The 15041-nt window shown below is 37.7% G+C and overlaps 1 protein-coding gene across 2 annotated transcripts; it reads left to right on the top strand.

Moving 5' to 3' along the window:
* Positions 1 to 4002: 4002 nt before the first annotated feature.
* LOC127639326 (NADH-ubiquinone oxidoreductase chain 5-like) lies at positions 4003 to 13054 on the top strand. 2 transcript variants are annotated; one of them, XM_052121255.1, is made up of 2 exons: positions 4003 to 4084; positions 11630 to 13054. In XM_052121255.1, the coding sequence occupies exons 1-2, from the start codon at positions 4043 to 4045 to the stop codon at positions 11978 to 11980; spliced, it is 393 nt and encodes a 130-aa protein (XP_051977215.1). In that variant the 5' UTR covers positions 4003 to 4042; the 3' UTR covers positions 11981 to 13054. The 2 variants fall into 2 exon arrangements, with proteins under 2 accessions (XP_051977215.1, XP_051977214.1); XM_052121254.1 differs by lacking the exon at positions 11630 to 13054 and adding an exon at positions 7174 to 8704.
* The last annotated feature ends 1987 nt before the right edge of the window (positions 13055 to 15041 follow it).

Here is a 15041-nt window from a genome sequence, read left to right as displayed (position 1 = left end):
TCTATCTGTCTGTCTGTCTGTCTGTCTATATGTCTGTCTGTCTATCTATATGTCTGTCTTTTCTTTCTATCTATCTGTCCTATCTATCTGTCTGTCTGTCTGTCTGTCTGTCTGTCTGTCTATCTGTCTTTTCTATCTATCTCTGTCTGTTTGTCTATCTGTCTGTCTATGTATGTATTCTATCTATCTGTCTGTCTGTCTGTCTGTCTGTCTGTCTGTCTATCTATATGTCTGTCTTTTCTTTCTATCTATCTGTCTTATCTATCTATCTATCTATCTGTCTGTCTGTCTGTCTGTCTGTCTGTCTGTCTATCTATATGTCTGTCTTTTCTTTCTATCTATCTGTCTTATCTATCTATCTATCTGTCTGTCTGTCTGTCTGTCTGTCTGTCTCTTTGTCTGTCTGTCTATCTATCTATCTATCTATCTATCTATCTATCTATCTATCTATCTATCTATCTATCTATCTATCTATCTATCAGCTATGCTGATGACACGCAACTCTACTTGTCTTTCCAGCCCAACGACACCACAGTGACTGCTCGAATCGCTGCCTGTCTGGCAGACATCTCAGCCTGGATGAAGGAACACCACATTCAACTCAACTCAGCCAAGACCGAACTCCTTGTCTTTCCAGCCAACCCTGCTGTTGAACACAACATCACCGTGCAGCTGGGTCCAACTACAGTTTCACCTTCCAAAACGGTCAGAAATCTAGGGGTAACCATTGATGATGAGCTAAATTTCACTGACCACATTTCAAAGACTGCAAGATCATGTAGATTTACACTCGACAATATCAGGAAGATAAGATCCTTCCTCTCTGTACATGCCACACAACTGCTCGTTCAGTCGCCTTGTCATAACTAGACTGGACTACTGTAACGCTCTCATTGCAGGCCTTCCTGCATGTGCTATTAGACCTCTCCAAATGATCCAGAATGCAGCAGCACTTCTGGTCTTTAATGAACCTAAGAGAGCACATGTTACACCACTTTTGTCTCTCTCCACTCTCTGTCTATCTATCTATTCACTGTCTGTCTCTTTGTCTATCTATCTGTCTGTCTGTCTATCTGTCTGTCTATGTATGTATGTATGTATGTATGTATGTATCCTATCTATCTGTCTATCTGTCTATCTGTCTATCTATCTATCTATCTATCTATCTATCTATCTATCTATCTATCTATCTATCTATCTATCTATCTATCTATCTATCTGTCTATCTTTCTGTTTATCTATATGTCTATCTATATGTCTGTCTTTTCTTTCTATCTATCTGTCTTATCTATCTGTCTGTCAGTCTGTCTTTGTGTCTGTCTGTCTTATCTATCTATCTGTCTGTCTGTCTATCTGTCTTTTCTATCTATCTCTGTCTGTCTGTCTATATGTCTGTCTATCTATATATCTGTCTTTTCTATCTATCTATCTATCTATCTATCTATCTATCTTTCTATCTATCATCTGATCGCGGCTGCATTTCTCTTCTAGTAGTTTTAGATCTAAGTGCTGCATTCGACCACGATAGATCACGACATTCTCTTGAATAGGCTGGAGAATTATGTTGGAATTTGTGGAGTTGCATTAGCATGGTTTAGGTCATATTTAGCAGACCACTACCACTTTGTCTATGTAAATGAGGAATCGTCAAACCAAACAAAAGTTAAATATGGAGTGCCACAGGGATCAGTTTTAGGGCTTCTGCTTTTCTCCATGTATATGCTTCCCCTGGGAGATATTATCAGGAATCGTGGAATATGTTTCCACTGCTATGCTGACGATACACAACTTTATATTTCTTCAAAACTTGATGAGATTTCACAATTCTCAAAATTAGCAGAGTGTATCAATTAAATAAAAGATTGGATGGCCAGAAATTTCCTTCTACTCAATTCTGACAAAACAGAGGTTCTAATTATTGGACCAAAAACCTCTAAAAATAAGCCGCTAAAATATAATTTGACTCTAGATGGATGTTCTGTTACATCATCTTCAACAGTGAAAAACTTAGGTGTTATGTTTGATACAATCTGTCCTTTGAAAATCAAATTACAGATGTTTGTAGCACAGCATTCTTCCGCCTCAGAAATAGTGCTAAATGAAGGCATATGCTCTCTGTTGCTGATGCCGAAAAACTAATTCATGCGCTCATGACCTAAAGACTAGATTATTGTAATGCATTACTGGGAGGATGTCCAGCAAGATCAATAAATAAACTTCAATTGGTTCAAAATGCATCAGCATTTTAAAATTCTGTTAACTACATACAAAGCTTTGAATGGTCTAGCTCCACAGTACTTAAATGATCTTCTGTCACGCTATATTCCATCACGTTCATTACGATCGCAAAATTCTGGCCTGTTAATAGTTCCTAGAATATCAAAATCCACAAAAGGAGGTAGATCCTTTTCATATTTGGCTCCTAAACTATGGAATAGTCTCCCAAACACTGTTCGAGATGCAGACACACCCTCTCAGTTTAAGTCTAGACTAACGACTCATCTATTTAGCCAGACATACACCTAATTTATCCTCCAACCCACAATTAGGCTGCTTTAGTTGGGTCTCCCGGAACCAGAAACAGTGATCATGATCTCTAACTCTGCAATACATTTTATGGCATCTATGCTTACATCTTTTTATTTGTTTCCTTGTCTCAACCTCGGGACTCCTATCCTGAGGTCACCAGAACCGGCTGGATCCAGCACCATTCCTGCTTCGTGTTGGACTCCACTGCTTCATGTCGCTGAATGATGATGACTAAATGCAGCCGGTGCCAGCCAAACATCACTTCGGTCTATTATGATGGACTTCAGAGGATGAACTGATACCAACTCCAACCTGCATCACCTCGGTCTATTGATGGACTACGATCTTGAAATGGAATGCATAGACTAGCTATTGCCAACAAAAGCCTTCATCAGCCAATTAACAAGGACAATTGCATCTATGTGAACTTCTGCAATTAATCTAGATGGACTTCAAAGCCTGTGGTCATTAATCTTACAGTTCAAACACAATCAATGTTTAAACAATGACCCTTAACCCTTACTTAGTTTAATAATTTTAAACCATGATTTTAACTATACACAAGTAATATTTACATTATATTCATGATGTTAGCCAGAGGGAACTGGCCCCCACAGTAAGTCTGGTTTCTCCCAAGGTTATTTTTCTCCATTAATCCACATCTTATGGAGTTTTGTGTTCCTTGCCACAGTCAGCCTACAGCTTGCTCACTGGGGTTATTAATACAATTATTATTTAATTATTTTTAAACACGATTAAGAATCGTATTTTATCTAATTGCACAATGATGATTCATCGACATTACAGTTTTATCGTCTGTTAATGCTGATCTTCTGTAAAGCTGCTTTGAAACGATGTGTGTTGTGAAAGGCGCTATACTGAATAAAATTGACTTGACTATCTGTCTGTCTGTCTCTCTGTCTATCTATCAGTCTGTCTGTCTGTCTGTCTGTGTCTGGTTTTGTGTGTCTCTATGTAACTAATTAACTAACTAACTAATAAAGCTTTTAAATAATGTTTAAACTTTTTTATCATTATTATTATTATTTCACAATATTTCTTTTACTTGTATGTGAGGAGTATTTTTGAGTCCAGTTAATTTGATCAAAGATATGTTTCCAAAAATGAAATAAATGAAAAACAAATAACAGAAGGATATTTTGTAGAAAACAAAATGTTTTGAAAATAAACTGCTTCAAATATTGCATAGGTTTAAATTTGTAAGTAGTAAAGTGTAATTCTCCATCAGTCCACTAGGGTTAGCCCCAGTCCGCTGGGGTTAGTTGGGGTTAAATCACTAGTTGACCCTAACCCCTAGCCCTCTGGGGTTAAAAAGTCTGTAGGTATAGAGGTAAAAACGACTTCCACCCTCATTATGTCCACCCTCATTTGCATATCGAATCTGATTGGCTGGATTGTTTCACAGATAAATCTTTAGGACGGTCGGTCCGATTTTGCCAAGCTTGGTGTCATCGAATTCAGAATTCCGTCTGCATTCATGTGACGAGGAGAGATGAACAGAAGAAGAGAGCAATGGAAATGTAGCGCTGAAAAGGTAGAAGAGTCTTTTGCACGTAGGTTGTGAGTGGTTTAAAAATGTCACATGCACGCCTTTAAGATTTGCATGAATACGACTGTAATGGAGACGTGGTAATGAACGCATTTTTCACAAGAACGCTGAAATGTTTTTGTAGGAATTGTTGGGTGGGATAAACTCAATCCTTTATTATTATTATCATTTCATGAAACTTATCGGGGCATGCTTGTGAGGAGGAGATTATTGTGTTGCGAGCAGAGCAGACTTGAGTCCAGTAAATATAGCCTATTAAAGAAATTGTTCCAAAAACAAATGCATCAGAAAATAACCGAAGGACTTGAAAAACTTTTAAGAATAAAAACGGCATCGAATCTTGCCACGATAATGAGATGACACACTTGTTAGGGGCGTTTTGCCCTTTGAAATGAAATCTGCGAAATCCAATAAAGCCCATTCGCGGTTCACTCGCTGAGTCATCGATTACAATAACAACACATCAATTCAGATTTCCTTAAAGATAACTTTTTTTTTTTTTATTTAATTTATTTTTTATTAATAATCATGCCAAGGTCTTACATTAAATTGTGTCCAAAATTGCAGAACATGAATAGCCAAAAAATAATAATAAATAATAAAAATAATATAAGGTTGAACAATGAAAGCATTTTTTGACTTTTCAATGATTTTTTGTTTTTTATGCCCGTCAAAGACATAATATAGAAGTTACAGTCAACCAGAAAAAGTGACTTGACATTGCAACTCTCCACGTGTCCAACTTGCAGAGGTGGGACCAAGTCATTGTTTTCCAAGTCACAAGTAAGTCTCAAGTCATTGCATTAAAGTCCCGAGTGAAGTCCCAAGTCAAGGCAGTCAAGTCCCAAGTCAAGGCAGTCAAGTCCCAAGTCAAGGCAGTCAAGTCCCAAGTCAAGTCCAAGTCAATTTACAAATCGTCAACTTTTAGCTTCAAGTCTTAAAGAAGTCATTAGTGCGCTTTGCCCAAATTAGTGTCAGAGTATTAATTACTATAGTAAATGTATACTAATTTTATCTAGAAGTTTCTAATTTAAAATCTAATTTTATCTTTCTTTTTTTTTATCGATATCTACCTGTAAAGACCAAAGAGGGTAATAAAGATGATACATGGATCTTATCTTTGGACACACATTAAGGCAAACCAAACTTTTACTATAAACACGCTGTGAAAGGACGCTGAACGTGCTGAACTGGTGAGTGAAATCTGAAATATTACCAGGCAGTGGCTAAGGGCAGACATTTAAGTTGCATATACGAGTTATATACTGTAAAGGGCCACAAACCGAGTAAATGATCGGATTTGTGATTTTTCGAACCACAACCAGATTTTACAGGGACAATTCCCCGAGCAACTTGGATTAAGTGTCTTGCTCAAGGACACAATGGTGGTGGCTATGGGGATCGGACCAGTGACCTTCTGATTACAAGTGATGTGCTTTAGTCCACTACGCCACCACCACTCCATATTAAGCATGCCGCCTATATTAAGCATATTTTGACTGTAATAAAACGGGTTCCCATGGGGCTGGGCACACAAAAGTGTAATATGTTTCTCGTGGGAAGACCCCGATTGTGTGTGCAAAGTTTGGGAATGATCGCTCGTTCAGTAGCCAACGCGGCGGCCTTAAATGTAATCATTTAACAGAGGCTTAATAGAATCAGACTATATTAAGCATATTATTACTGTAATAAAACGGGTTCCCATGGGCCTGGGCACACAAAAGTGTAATATGTTTCTCGTGGAAAGACCCCGATTGTGTGTGCAAAGTTTGGGAACGATCGCTCGTTCAGTAGCCAACACAGCGGCCTAAAACGTACTCCTTGGCCGTTTATTGTTTTCCCCACTGGTATACAATGTGAGTCTATGGAAAAGTGCTCACAAATGATAAAGAGTTTTTACATCTGAGATGTACTGTTGCAGAAATGATTTTTAATGTCATTCTAAATTTTGCAAGCACAGTATTAAAGTGAATAATTCAGGTGGAATTATACAATAACACGAGAAAATTGTATTGATGGACTTATAAGGATAATAACAAGAAAACTATAATACTACTAATAATAACATTAATAATAGTAATAATTCATTTAATTTATGAAGTGCTTTTCTAGACACGGATGAGAGACCGTAAAGGCTGTCCATTTAACTGGCCATATAGATATTTATAAAATCTGCATGTTTAAAAACACGTGGACGCCCCTAAAGGTTCAGCATTGAAACTGTCTGTGATTCTCTGTTAAAATATCCACTTTTTAGCAGTTTTGCACAGTGCAGTTTTCAATATGTCCACTATTCAATTCAATTCAAAAGGGTCTTTATTGGCATGAATATAAACGATACAGTATTGCCAAAGCAGAGGCTGTGTAAAAAGAACTACACCTTAATCTATAATTACATTTAGTTTAACAAATATAAAAATAACTAATCAAAATAAATTCACTATGTGTATATGTGTGTATATATTTGTATCTGCAAGTCGTAAATCTATCTTTCTATCTACCTAAATATCTCTCTGTCTGTCTGTCTCTTTGTCTGTCTTATCTATCTATCTATCTATCTATCTATCTATCTATCTATCTATCTATCTATCTATCTATCTATCTATCTATCTATCTATCTATCTATCTATCTGTCTGTCTGTCTGTCTGTCTGTCTGTCTGTCTGTCTCTTTGTCTGTCTATCTATCTATCTATCTGTCTGTCTGTCTGTCTGTCTGTCTCTTTGTCTGTCTATCTACCTATCTGTCTGTCTGTCTGTCTGTCTGTCTGTCTCTTTGTCTGTCTGTCTCTTTGTCTGTCTATCTGTCTGTCTGTCTGTCTGTCTGTCTGTCTGTCTGTCTGTCTGTCTCTTTGTCTGTCTATCTATCTATCTATCTATCTATCTGTCTGTCTGTCTGTCTGTCTCTTTGTCTGTCTATCTATCTATCTATCTGTCTGTCTCTTTGTCTGTCTGTCTATCTATCTATCTATCTATCTATCTATCTATCTATCTATCTATCTATCTATCTATCTATCTATCTATCTATCTATCTATCAGCTATGCTGATGACACGCAACTCTACTTGTCTTTCCAGCCCAACGACACCACAGTGACTGCTCGAATCGCTGCCTGTCTGGCAGACATCTCAGCCTGGATGAAGGAACACCACATTCAACTCAACTCAGCCAAGACCGAACTCCTTGTCTTTCCAGCCAACCCTGCTGTTGAACACAACATCACCGTGCAGCTGGGTCCAACTACAGTTTCACCTTCCAAAACGGTCAGAAATCTAGGGGTAACCATTGATGATGAGCTAAATTTCACTGACCACATTTCAAAGACTGCAAGATCATGTAGATTTACACTCGACAATATCAGGAAGATAAGATCCTTCCTCTCTGTACATGCCACACAACTGCTCGTTCAGTCGCCTTGTCATAACTAGACTGGACTACTGTAACGCTCTCATTGCAGGCCTTCCTGCATGTGCTATTAGACCTCTCCAAATGATCCAGAATGCAGCAGCACTTCTGGTCTTTAATGAACCTAAGAGAGCACATGTTACACCACTTTTTGTCTCTCTCCACTCTCTGTCTATCTATCTATTCACTGTCTGTCTCTTTGTCTATCTATCTGTCTGTCTGTCTATCTGTCTGTCTATGTATGTATGTATGTATCCTATCTATCTATCTATCTATCTATCTATCTATCTATCTATCTATCTATCTATCTATCTATCTATCTATCTATCTATCTATCTATCTATCTGTCTATCTTTCTGTCTATCTATATGTCTATCTATATGTCTATCTATATGTCTGTCTTTTCTTTCTATCTATCTGTCTGTCAGTCTGTCTTTGTGTCTGTCTGTCTTATCTATCTATCTGTCTGTCTGTCTATCTGTCTTTTCTATCTATCTCTGTCTGTTTGTCTATCTGTCTGTCTATGTATGTATTCTATCTATCTGTCTGTCTGTCTGTCTGTCTGTCTGTCTGTCTGTCTATATGTCTGTCTGTCTGTCTATCTATATGTCTGTCTTTTCTTTCTATCTATCTGTCTTATCTATCTATCTGTCTGTCTGTCTGTCTGTCTGTCTGTCTGTCTGTCTATATGTCTGTCTTTTCTTTCTATCTATCTGTCTTATCTATCTATCTATCTGTCTGTCTGTCTGTCTGTCTGTCTATCTATATGTCTGTCTTTTCTTTCTATCTATCTGTCTGTCTGTCTGTCTGTCTGTCTGTCTATATGTCTGTCTTTTCTTTCTATCTATCTGTCTTATCTATCTATCTATCTGTCTGTCTGTCTGTCTGTCTGTCTGTCTATCTATATGTCTGTCTTTTCTTTCTATCTATCTGTCTTATCTATCTATCAATTCAATTCAATTCAATTCAAAGGGGCTTTATTGGCATGAATGTAAACAATACAATATTGCCAAAGCAGAACTACATCTTAATCTATACATTTAGTTTAACAAATTTAACACATATAAAAATAAATACAGAACAGGTTCAGAACTGCTGAAGACCACAGTGTTTAAATAACTGAAGAGAACTGACATATACTGACACATAAATGAATATACACACATACACTGAGGGTCACTGTGGGGAACATTGGGGTGACACACGGGGTAAAACACATAACACAGATTCACCCACTGTCTCTCAGACTGTGACACGTTAAAACGTATCTTGCAGCCAGTGCTGCTGTGTGTCCCTCTCCAAGTATTATATTAATTTGTTCTTGTTCTGTCATTGTTATAAATGTGTCTATGCTGTGTGTTAATTTATCCATATAAATGTCCCTTGTATTTTTAAATTTTGGGCAGTGAAGGAGAAAGTGCACCTCTGTCTCAACCTCACCTGTCGTACAGTGAGCACACACCCTTTCTTCTCTGGGTAACCATGTTTTTCTGTGTCTGCCTCTCTCGATGGCGAGACTGTGCTCACTGAGCCTGTACTTGCTCAGGATCTGTCTCTGCTTTGTATCTCTGACAGTCAGGAGATACTCTTCCAATTCATACTTTGATTTTAGAGTCCGATAGAATTGTAATTTGCTTTGTGTTTTAGTTTCTTGATCCCAATGTTCCAGATAGGTGATTTGAGATTGTTTGATGATCTGATTTATTCTGATGTTTGGTTGTAAAGCAGTGCTGGTCTGAGGCTGGTTACTGTTAGTACTGTTAACCGGGTTAGTGAGTCTCAGAACCAGCTGACTGAGGGACTGTTTTCAGGGTTCAGTTCTTGGGTTTGTAGCCTTTATAATGAAGCGACTCTGTGGGACTTGATTTTAAATGCATCCAAAAATTTAGAGATCTTTTTTGTATGTTAATGATCAATGGGAATCGTCCTAATTCTGCCCTGCATGCATTATTGGGTGTTTTCCTTTGTAATTTCAAAATTAATTTGCAGAATTCTGTGTGTAGGGCTTCTGTTGGATGTCTGTCCCATCTAGTGTAGTTCTGATCACTGAGATGTATTCTATCTATCTGTCTGTCTGTCTGTCTGTCTGTCTGTCTGTCTATATGTCTGTCTGTCTGTCTATCTATATGTCTGTCTTTTCTTTCTATCTATCTGTCTTATCTATCTATCTGTCTGTCTGTCTGTCTGTCTGTCTGTCTGTCTGTCTGTCTGTCTGTCTGTCTATCTATATGTCTGTCTTTTCTTTCTATCTATCTGTCTTATCTATCTATCAATTCAATTCAATTCAATTCAAAGGGGCTTTATTGGCATGAATGTAAACAATACAATATTGCCAAAGCAGAACTACATCTTAATCTATACATTTAGTTTAACAAATTTAACACATATAAAAATAAATACAGAACAGGTTCAGAACTGCTGAAGACCACAGTGTTTAAATAACTGAAGAGAACTGACATATACTGACACATAAATGAATATACACACATACACTGAGGGTCACTGTGGGGAACATTGGGGTGACACACGGGGTAAAACACATAACACAGATTCACCCACTGTCTCTCAGACTGTGACACGTTAAAACGTATCTTGCAGCCAGTGCTGCTGTGTGTCCCTCTCCAAGTATTATATTAATTTGTTCTTGTTCTGTCATTGTTATAAATGTGTCTATGCTGTGTGTTAATTTATCCATATAAATGTCCCTTGTATTTTTAAATTTTGGGCAGTGAAGGAGAAAGTGCACCTCTGTCTCAACCTCACCTGTCGTACAGTGAGCACACACCCTTTCTTCTCTGGGTAACCATGTTTTTCTGTGTCTGCCTCTCTCGATGGCGAGACTGTGCTCACTGAGCCTGTACTTGCTCAGGATCTGTCTCTGCTTTGTATCTCTGACAGTCAGGAGATACTCTTCCAATTCATACTTTGATTTTAGAGTCCGATAGAATTGTAATTTGCTTTGTGTTTTAGTTTCTTGATCCCAATGTTCCAGATAGGTGATTTGAGATTGTTTGATGATCTGATTTATTCTGATGTTTGGTTGTAAAGCAGTGCTGGTCTGAGGCTGGTTACTGTTAGTACTGTTAACCGGGTTAGTGAGTCTCAGAACCAGCTGACTGAGGGACTGTTTTCAGGGTTCAGTTCTTGGGTTTGTAGCTTTTATAATGAAGCGACTCTGTGGGACTTGATTTTAAATGCATCCAAAAATTTAGAGATCTTTTTTGTATGTTAATGATCAATGGGAATCGTCCTAATTCTGCCCTGCATGCATTATTGGGTGTTTTCCTTTGTAATTTCAAAATTAATTTGCAGAATTCTGTGTGTAGGGCTTCTGTTGGATGTCTGTCCCATCTAGTGTAGTTCTGATCACTGAGATGTATTCTATCTATCTGTCTGTCTGTCTGTCTGTCTGTCTGTCTGTCTATATGTCTGTCTGTCTGTCTATCTATATGTCTGTCTTTTCTTTCTATCTATCTGTCTTATCTATCTATCTGTCTGTCTGTCTGTCTGTCTGTCTGTCTGTCTGTCTGTCTGTCTATCTATATGTCTGTCTTTTCTTTTCTTGTCTGTCTGTCTGTCTATCTATATGTCTGTCTGTCTGTCTATCTATCTGTCTGTCTGTCTGTCTGTCTGTCTATATGTCTGTCTGTCTATCTATATGTCTGTCTTTTCTTTCTATCTATCTGTCCTATCTATCTGTCTGTCTGTCTGTCTGTCTGTCTGTCTGTCTATCTGTCTTTTCTATCTATCTCTGTCTGTTTGTCTATCTGTCTGTCTATGTATGTATTCTATCTATCTGTCTGTCTGTCTGTCTGTCTGTCTGTCTATCTATATGTCTGTCTTTTCTTTCTATCTATCTGTCTTATCTATCTGTCTGTCTGTCTGTCTGTCTGTCTGTCTGTCTATCTATATGTCTGTCTTTTCTTTCTATCTATCTGTCTTATCTATCTATCTATCTGTCTGTCTGTCTGTCTGTCTGTCTCTTTGTCTGTCTATCTATCTATCTATCTATCTATCTATCTATCTATCTATCTATCTATCTATCTATCTATCTATCTATCTATCTATCTATCTATCTATCTATCTATCAGCTATGCTGATGACACGTAACTCTACTTGTCTTTCCAGCCCAACGACACCACAGTGACTGCTCGAATCGCTGCCTGTCTGGCAGACATCTCAGCCTGGATGAAGGAACACCACATTCAACTCAACTCAGCCAAGACCGAACTCCTTGTCTTTCCAGCCAACCCTGCTGTTGAACACAACATCACCGTGCAGCTGGGTCCAACTACAGTTTCACCTTCCAAAACGGTCAGAAATCTAGGGGTAACCATTGATGATGAGCTAAATTTCACTGACCACATTTCAAAGACTGCAAGATCATGTAGATTTACACTCGACAATATCAGGAAGATAAGATCCTTCCTCTCTGTACATGCCACACAACTGCTCGTTCAGTCGCCTTGTCATAACTAGACTGGACTACTGTAACGCTCTCATTGCAGGCCTTCCTGCATGTGCTATTAGACCTCTCCAAATGATCCAGAATGCAGCAGCACTTCTGGTCTTTAATGAACCTAAGAGAGCACATGTTACACCACTTTTTGTCTCTCTCCACTCTCTGTCTATCTATCTATTCACTGTCTGTCTCTTTGTCTATCTATCTGTCTGTCTGTCTATCTGTCTGTCTATGTATGTATGTATGTATGTATGTATCCTATCTATCTGTCTATCTGTCTATCTATCTATCTATCTATCTATCTATCTATCTATCTATCTGTCTATCTTTCTGTTTATCTATATGTCTATCTATATGTCTGTCTTTTCTTTCTATCTATCTGTCTTATCTATCTGTCTGTCAGTCTGTCTTTGTGTCTGTCTGTCTTATCTATCTATCTGTCTGTCTGTCTATCTGTCTTTTCTATCTATCTCTGTCTGTCTGTCTATATGTCTGTCTATCTATATATCTGTCTTTTCTATCTATCTATCTATCTATCTATCTATCTTTCTATCTATCATCTGATCACGGCTGCATTTCTCTTCTAGTAGTTTTAGATCTAAGTGCTGCATTCGACACGATAGATCACGACATTCTCTTGAATAGGCTGGAGAATTATGTTGGAATTTGTGGAGTTGCATTAGCATGGTTTAGGTCATATTTAGCAGACCACTACCACTTTGTCTATGTAAATGAGGAATCGTCAAACCAAACAAAAGTTAAATATGGAGTGCCACAGGGATCAGTTTTAGGGCTTCTGCTTTTCTCCATGTATATGCTTCCCCTGGGAGATATTATCAGGAATCGTGGAATATGTTTCCACTGCTATGCTGACGATACACAACTTTATATTTCTTCAAAACTTGATGAGATTTCACAATTCTCAAAATTAGCAGAGTGTATCAATTAAATAAAAGATTGGATGGCCAGAAATTTCCTTCTACTCAATTCTGACAAAACAGAGGTTCTAATTATTGGACCAAAAACCTCTAAAAATAAGCCGCTAAAATATAATTTGACTCTAGATGGATGTTCTGTTACATCATCTTCAACAGTGAAAAACTTAGGTGTTATGTTTGATACAATCTGTCCTTTGAAAATCAAATTACAGATGTTTGTAGCACAGCATTCTTCCGCCTCAGAAATAGTGCTAAATGAAGGCATATGCTCTCTGTTGCTGATGCCGAAAAACTAATTCATGCGCTCATGACCTAAAGACTAGATTATTGTAATGCATTACTGGGAGGATGTCCAGCAAGATCAATAAATAAACTTCAATTGGTTCAAAATGCATCAGCATTTTAAAATTCTGTTAACTACATACAAAGCTTTGAATGGTCTAGCTCACGCAGTACTTAAATGATCTTCTGTCACGCTATATTCCATCACGTTCATTACGATCGCAAAATTCTGGCCTGTTAATAGTTCCTAGAATATCAAAATCCACAAAAGGAGGTAGATCCTTTTCATATTTGGCTCCTAAACTATGGAATAGTCTCCCAAACACTGTTCGAGATGCAGACACACCCTCTCAGTTTAAGTCTAGACTAACGACTCATCTATTTAGCCAGACATACACCTAATTTATCCTCCAACCCACAATTAGGCTGCTTTAGTTGGGTCTCCCGGAACCAGAAACAGTGATCATGATCTCTAACTCTGCAATACATTTTATGGCATCTATGCTTACATCTTTTTATTTGTTTCCTTGTCTCAACCTCGGGACTCCTATCCTGAGGTCACCAGAACCGGCTGGATCCAGCACCATTCCTGCTTCGTGTTGGACTCCACTGCTTCATGTCGCTGAATGATGATGACTAAATGCAGCCGGTGCCAGCCAAACATCACTTCGGTCTATTATGATGGACTTCAGAGGATGAACTGATACCAACTCCAACCTGCATCACCTCGGTCTATTGATGGACTACGATCTTGAAATGGAATGCATAGACTAGCTATTGCCAACAAAAGCCTTCATCAGCCAATTAACAAGGACAATTGCATCTATGTGAACTTCTGCAATTAATCTAGATGGACTTCAAAGCCTGTGGTCATTAATCTTACAGTTCAAACACAATCAATGTTTAAACAATGACCCTTAACCCTTACTTAGTTTAATAATTTTAAACCATGATTTTAACTATACACAAGTAATATTTACATTATATTCATGATGTTAGCCAGAGGGAACTGGCCCCCACAGTAAGTCTGGTTTCTCCCAAGGTTATTTTTCTCCATTAATCCACATCTTATGGAGTTTTGTGTTCCTTGCCACAGTCGCCTACAGCTTGCTCACTGGGGTTATTAATACAATTATTATTTAATTATTTTTAAACACGATTAAGAATCGTATTTTATCTAATTGCACAATGATGATTCATCGACATTACAGTTTTATCGTCTGTTAATGCTGATCTTCTGTAAAGCTGCTTTGAAACGATGTGTGTTGTGAAAGGCGCTATACTGAATAAAATTGACTTGACTATCTGTCTGTCTGTCTCTCTGTCTATCTATCAGTCTGTCTGTCTGTCTGTCTGTGTCTGGTTTTGTGTGTCTCTATGTAACTAATTAACTAACTAACTAATAAAGCTTTTAAATAATGTTTAAACTTTTTTATCATTATTATTATTATTTCACAATATTTCTTTTACTTGTATGTGAGGAGTATTTTTGAGTCCAGTTAATTTGATCAAAGATATGTTTCCAAAAATGAAATAAATGAAAAACAAATAACAGAAGGATATTTTGTAGAAAACAAAATGTTTTGAAAATAAACTGCTTCAAATATTGCATAGGTTTAAATTTGTAAGTAGTAAAGTGTAATTCTCCATCAGTCCACTAGGGTTAGCCCCAGTCCGCTGGGGTTAGTTGGGGTTAAATCACTAGTTGACCCTAACCCCTAGCCCTCTGGGGTTAAAAAGTCTGTAGGTATAGAGGTAAAAACGACTTCCACCCTCATTATGTCCACCCTCATTTGCATATCGAATCTGATTGGCTGGATTGTTTCACAGATAAATCTTTAGGACGGTCGGTCCGATT

Source organism: Xyrauchen texanus, chromosome 48 (genome assembly GCF_025860055.1).
Source record: "Xyrauchen texanus isolate HMW12.3.18 chromosome 48, RBS_HiC_50CHRs, whole genome shotgun sequence".
Taxonomy (NCBI): domain Eukaryota; kingdom Metazoa; phylum Chordata; class Actinopteri; order Cypriniformes; family Catostomidae; genus Xyrauchen; species Xyrauchen texanus.
Note: the sequence above shows the minus strand (reverse complement) of the source record. Positions and strands in the feature narration are given on the sequence as shown.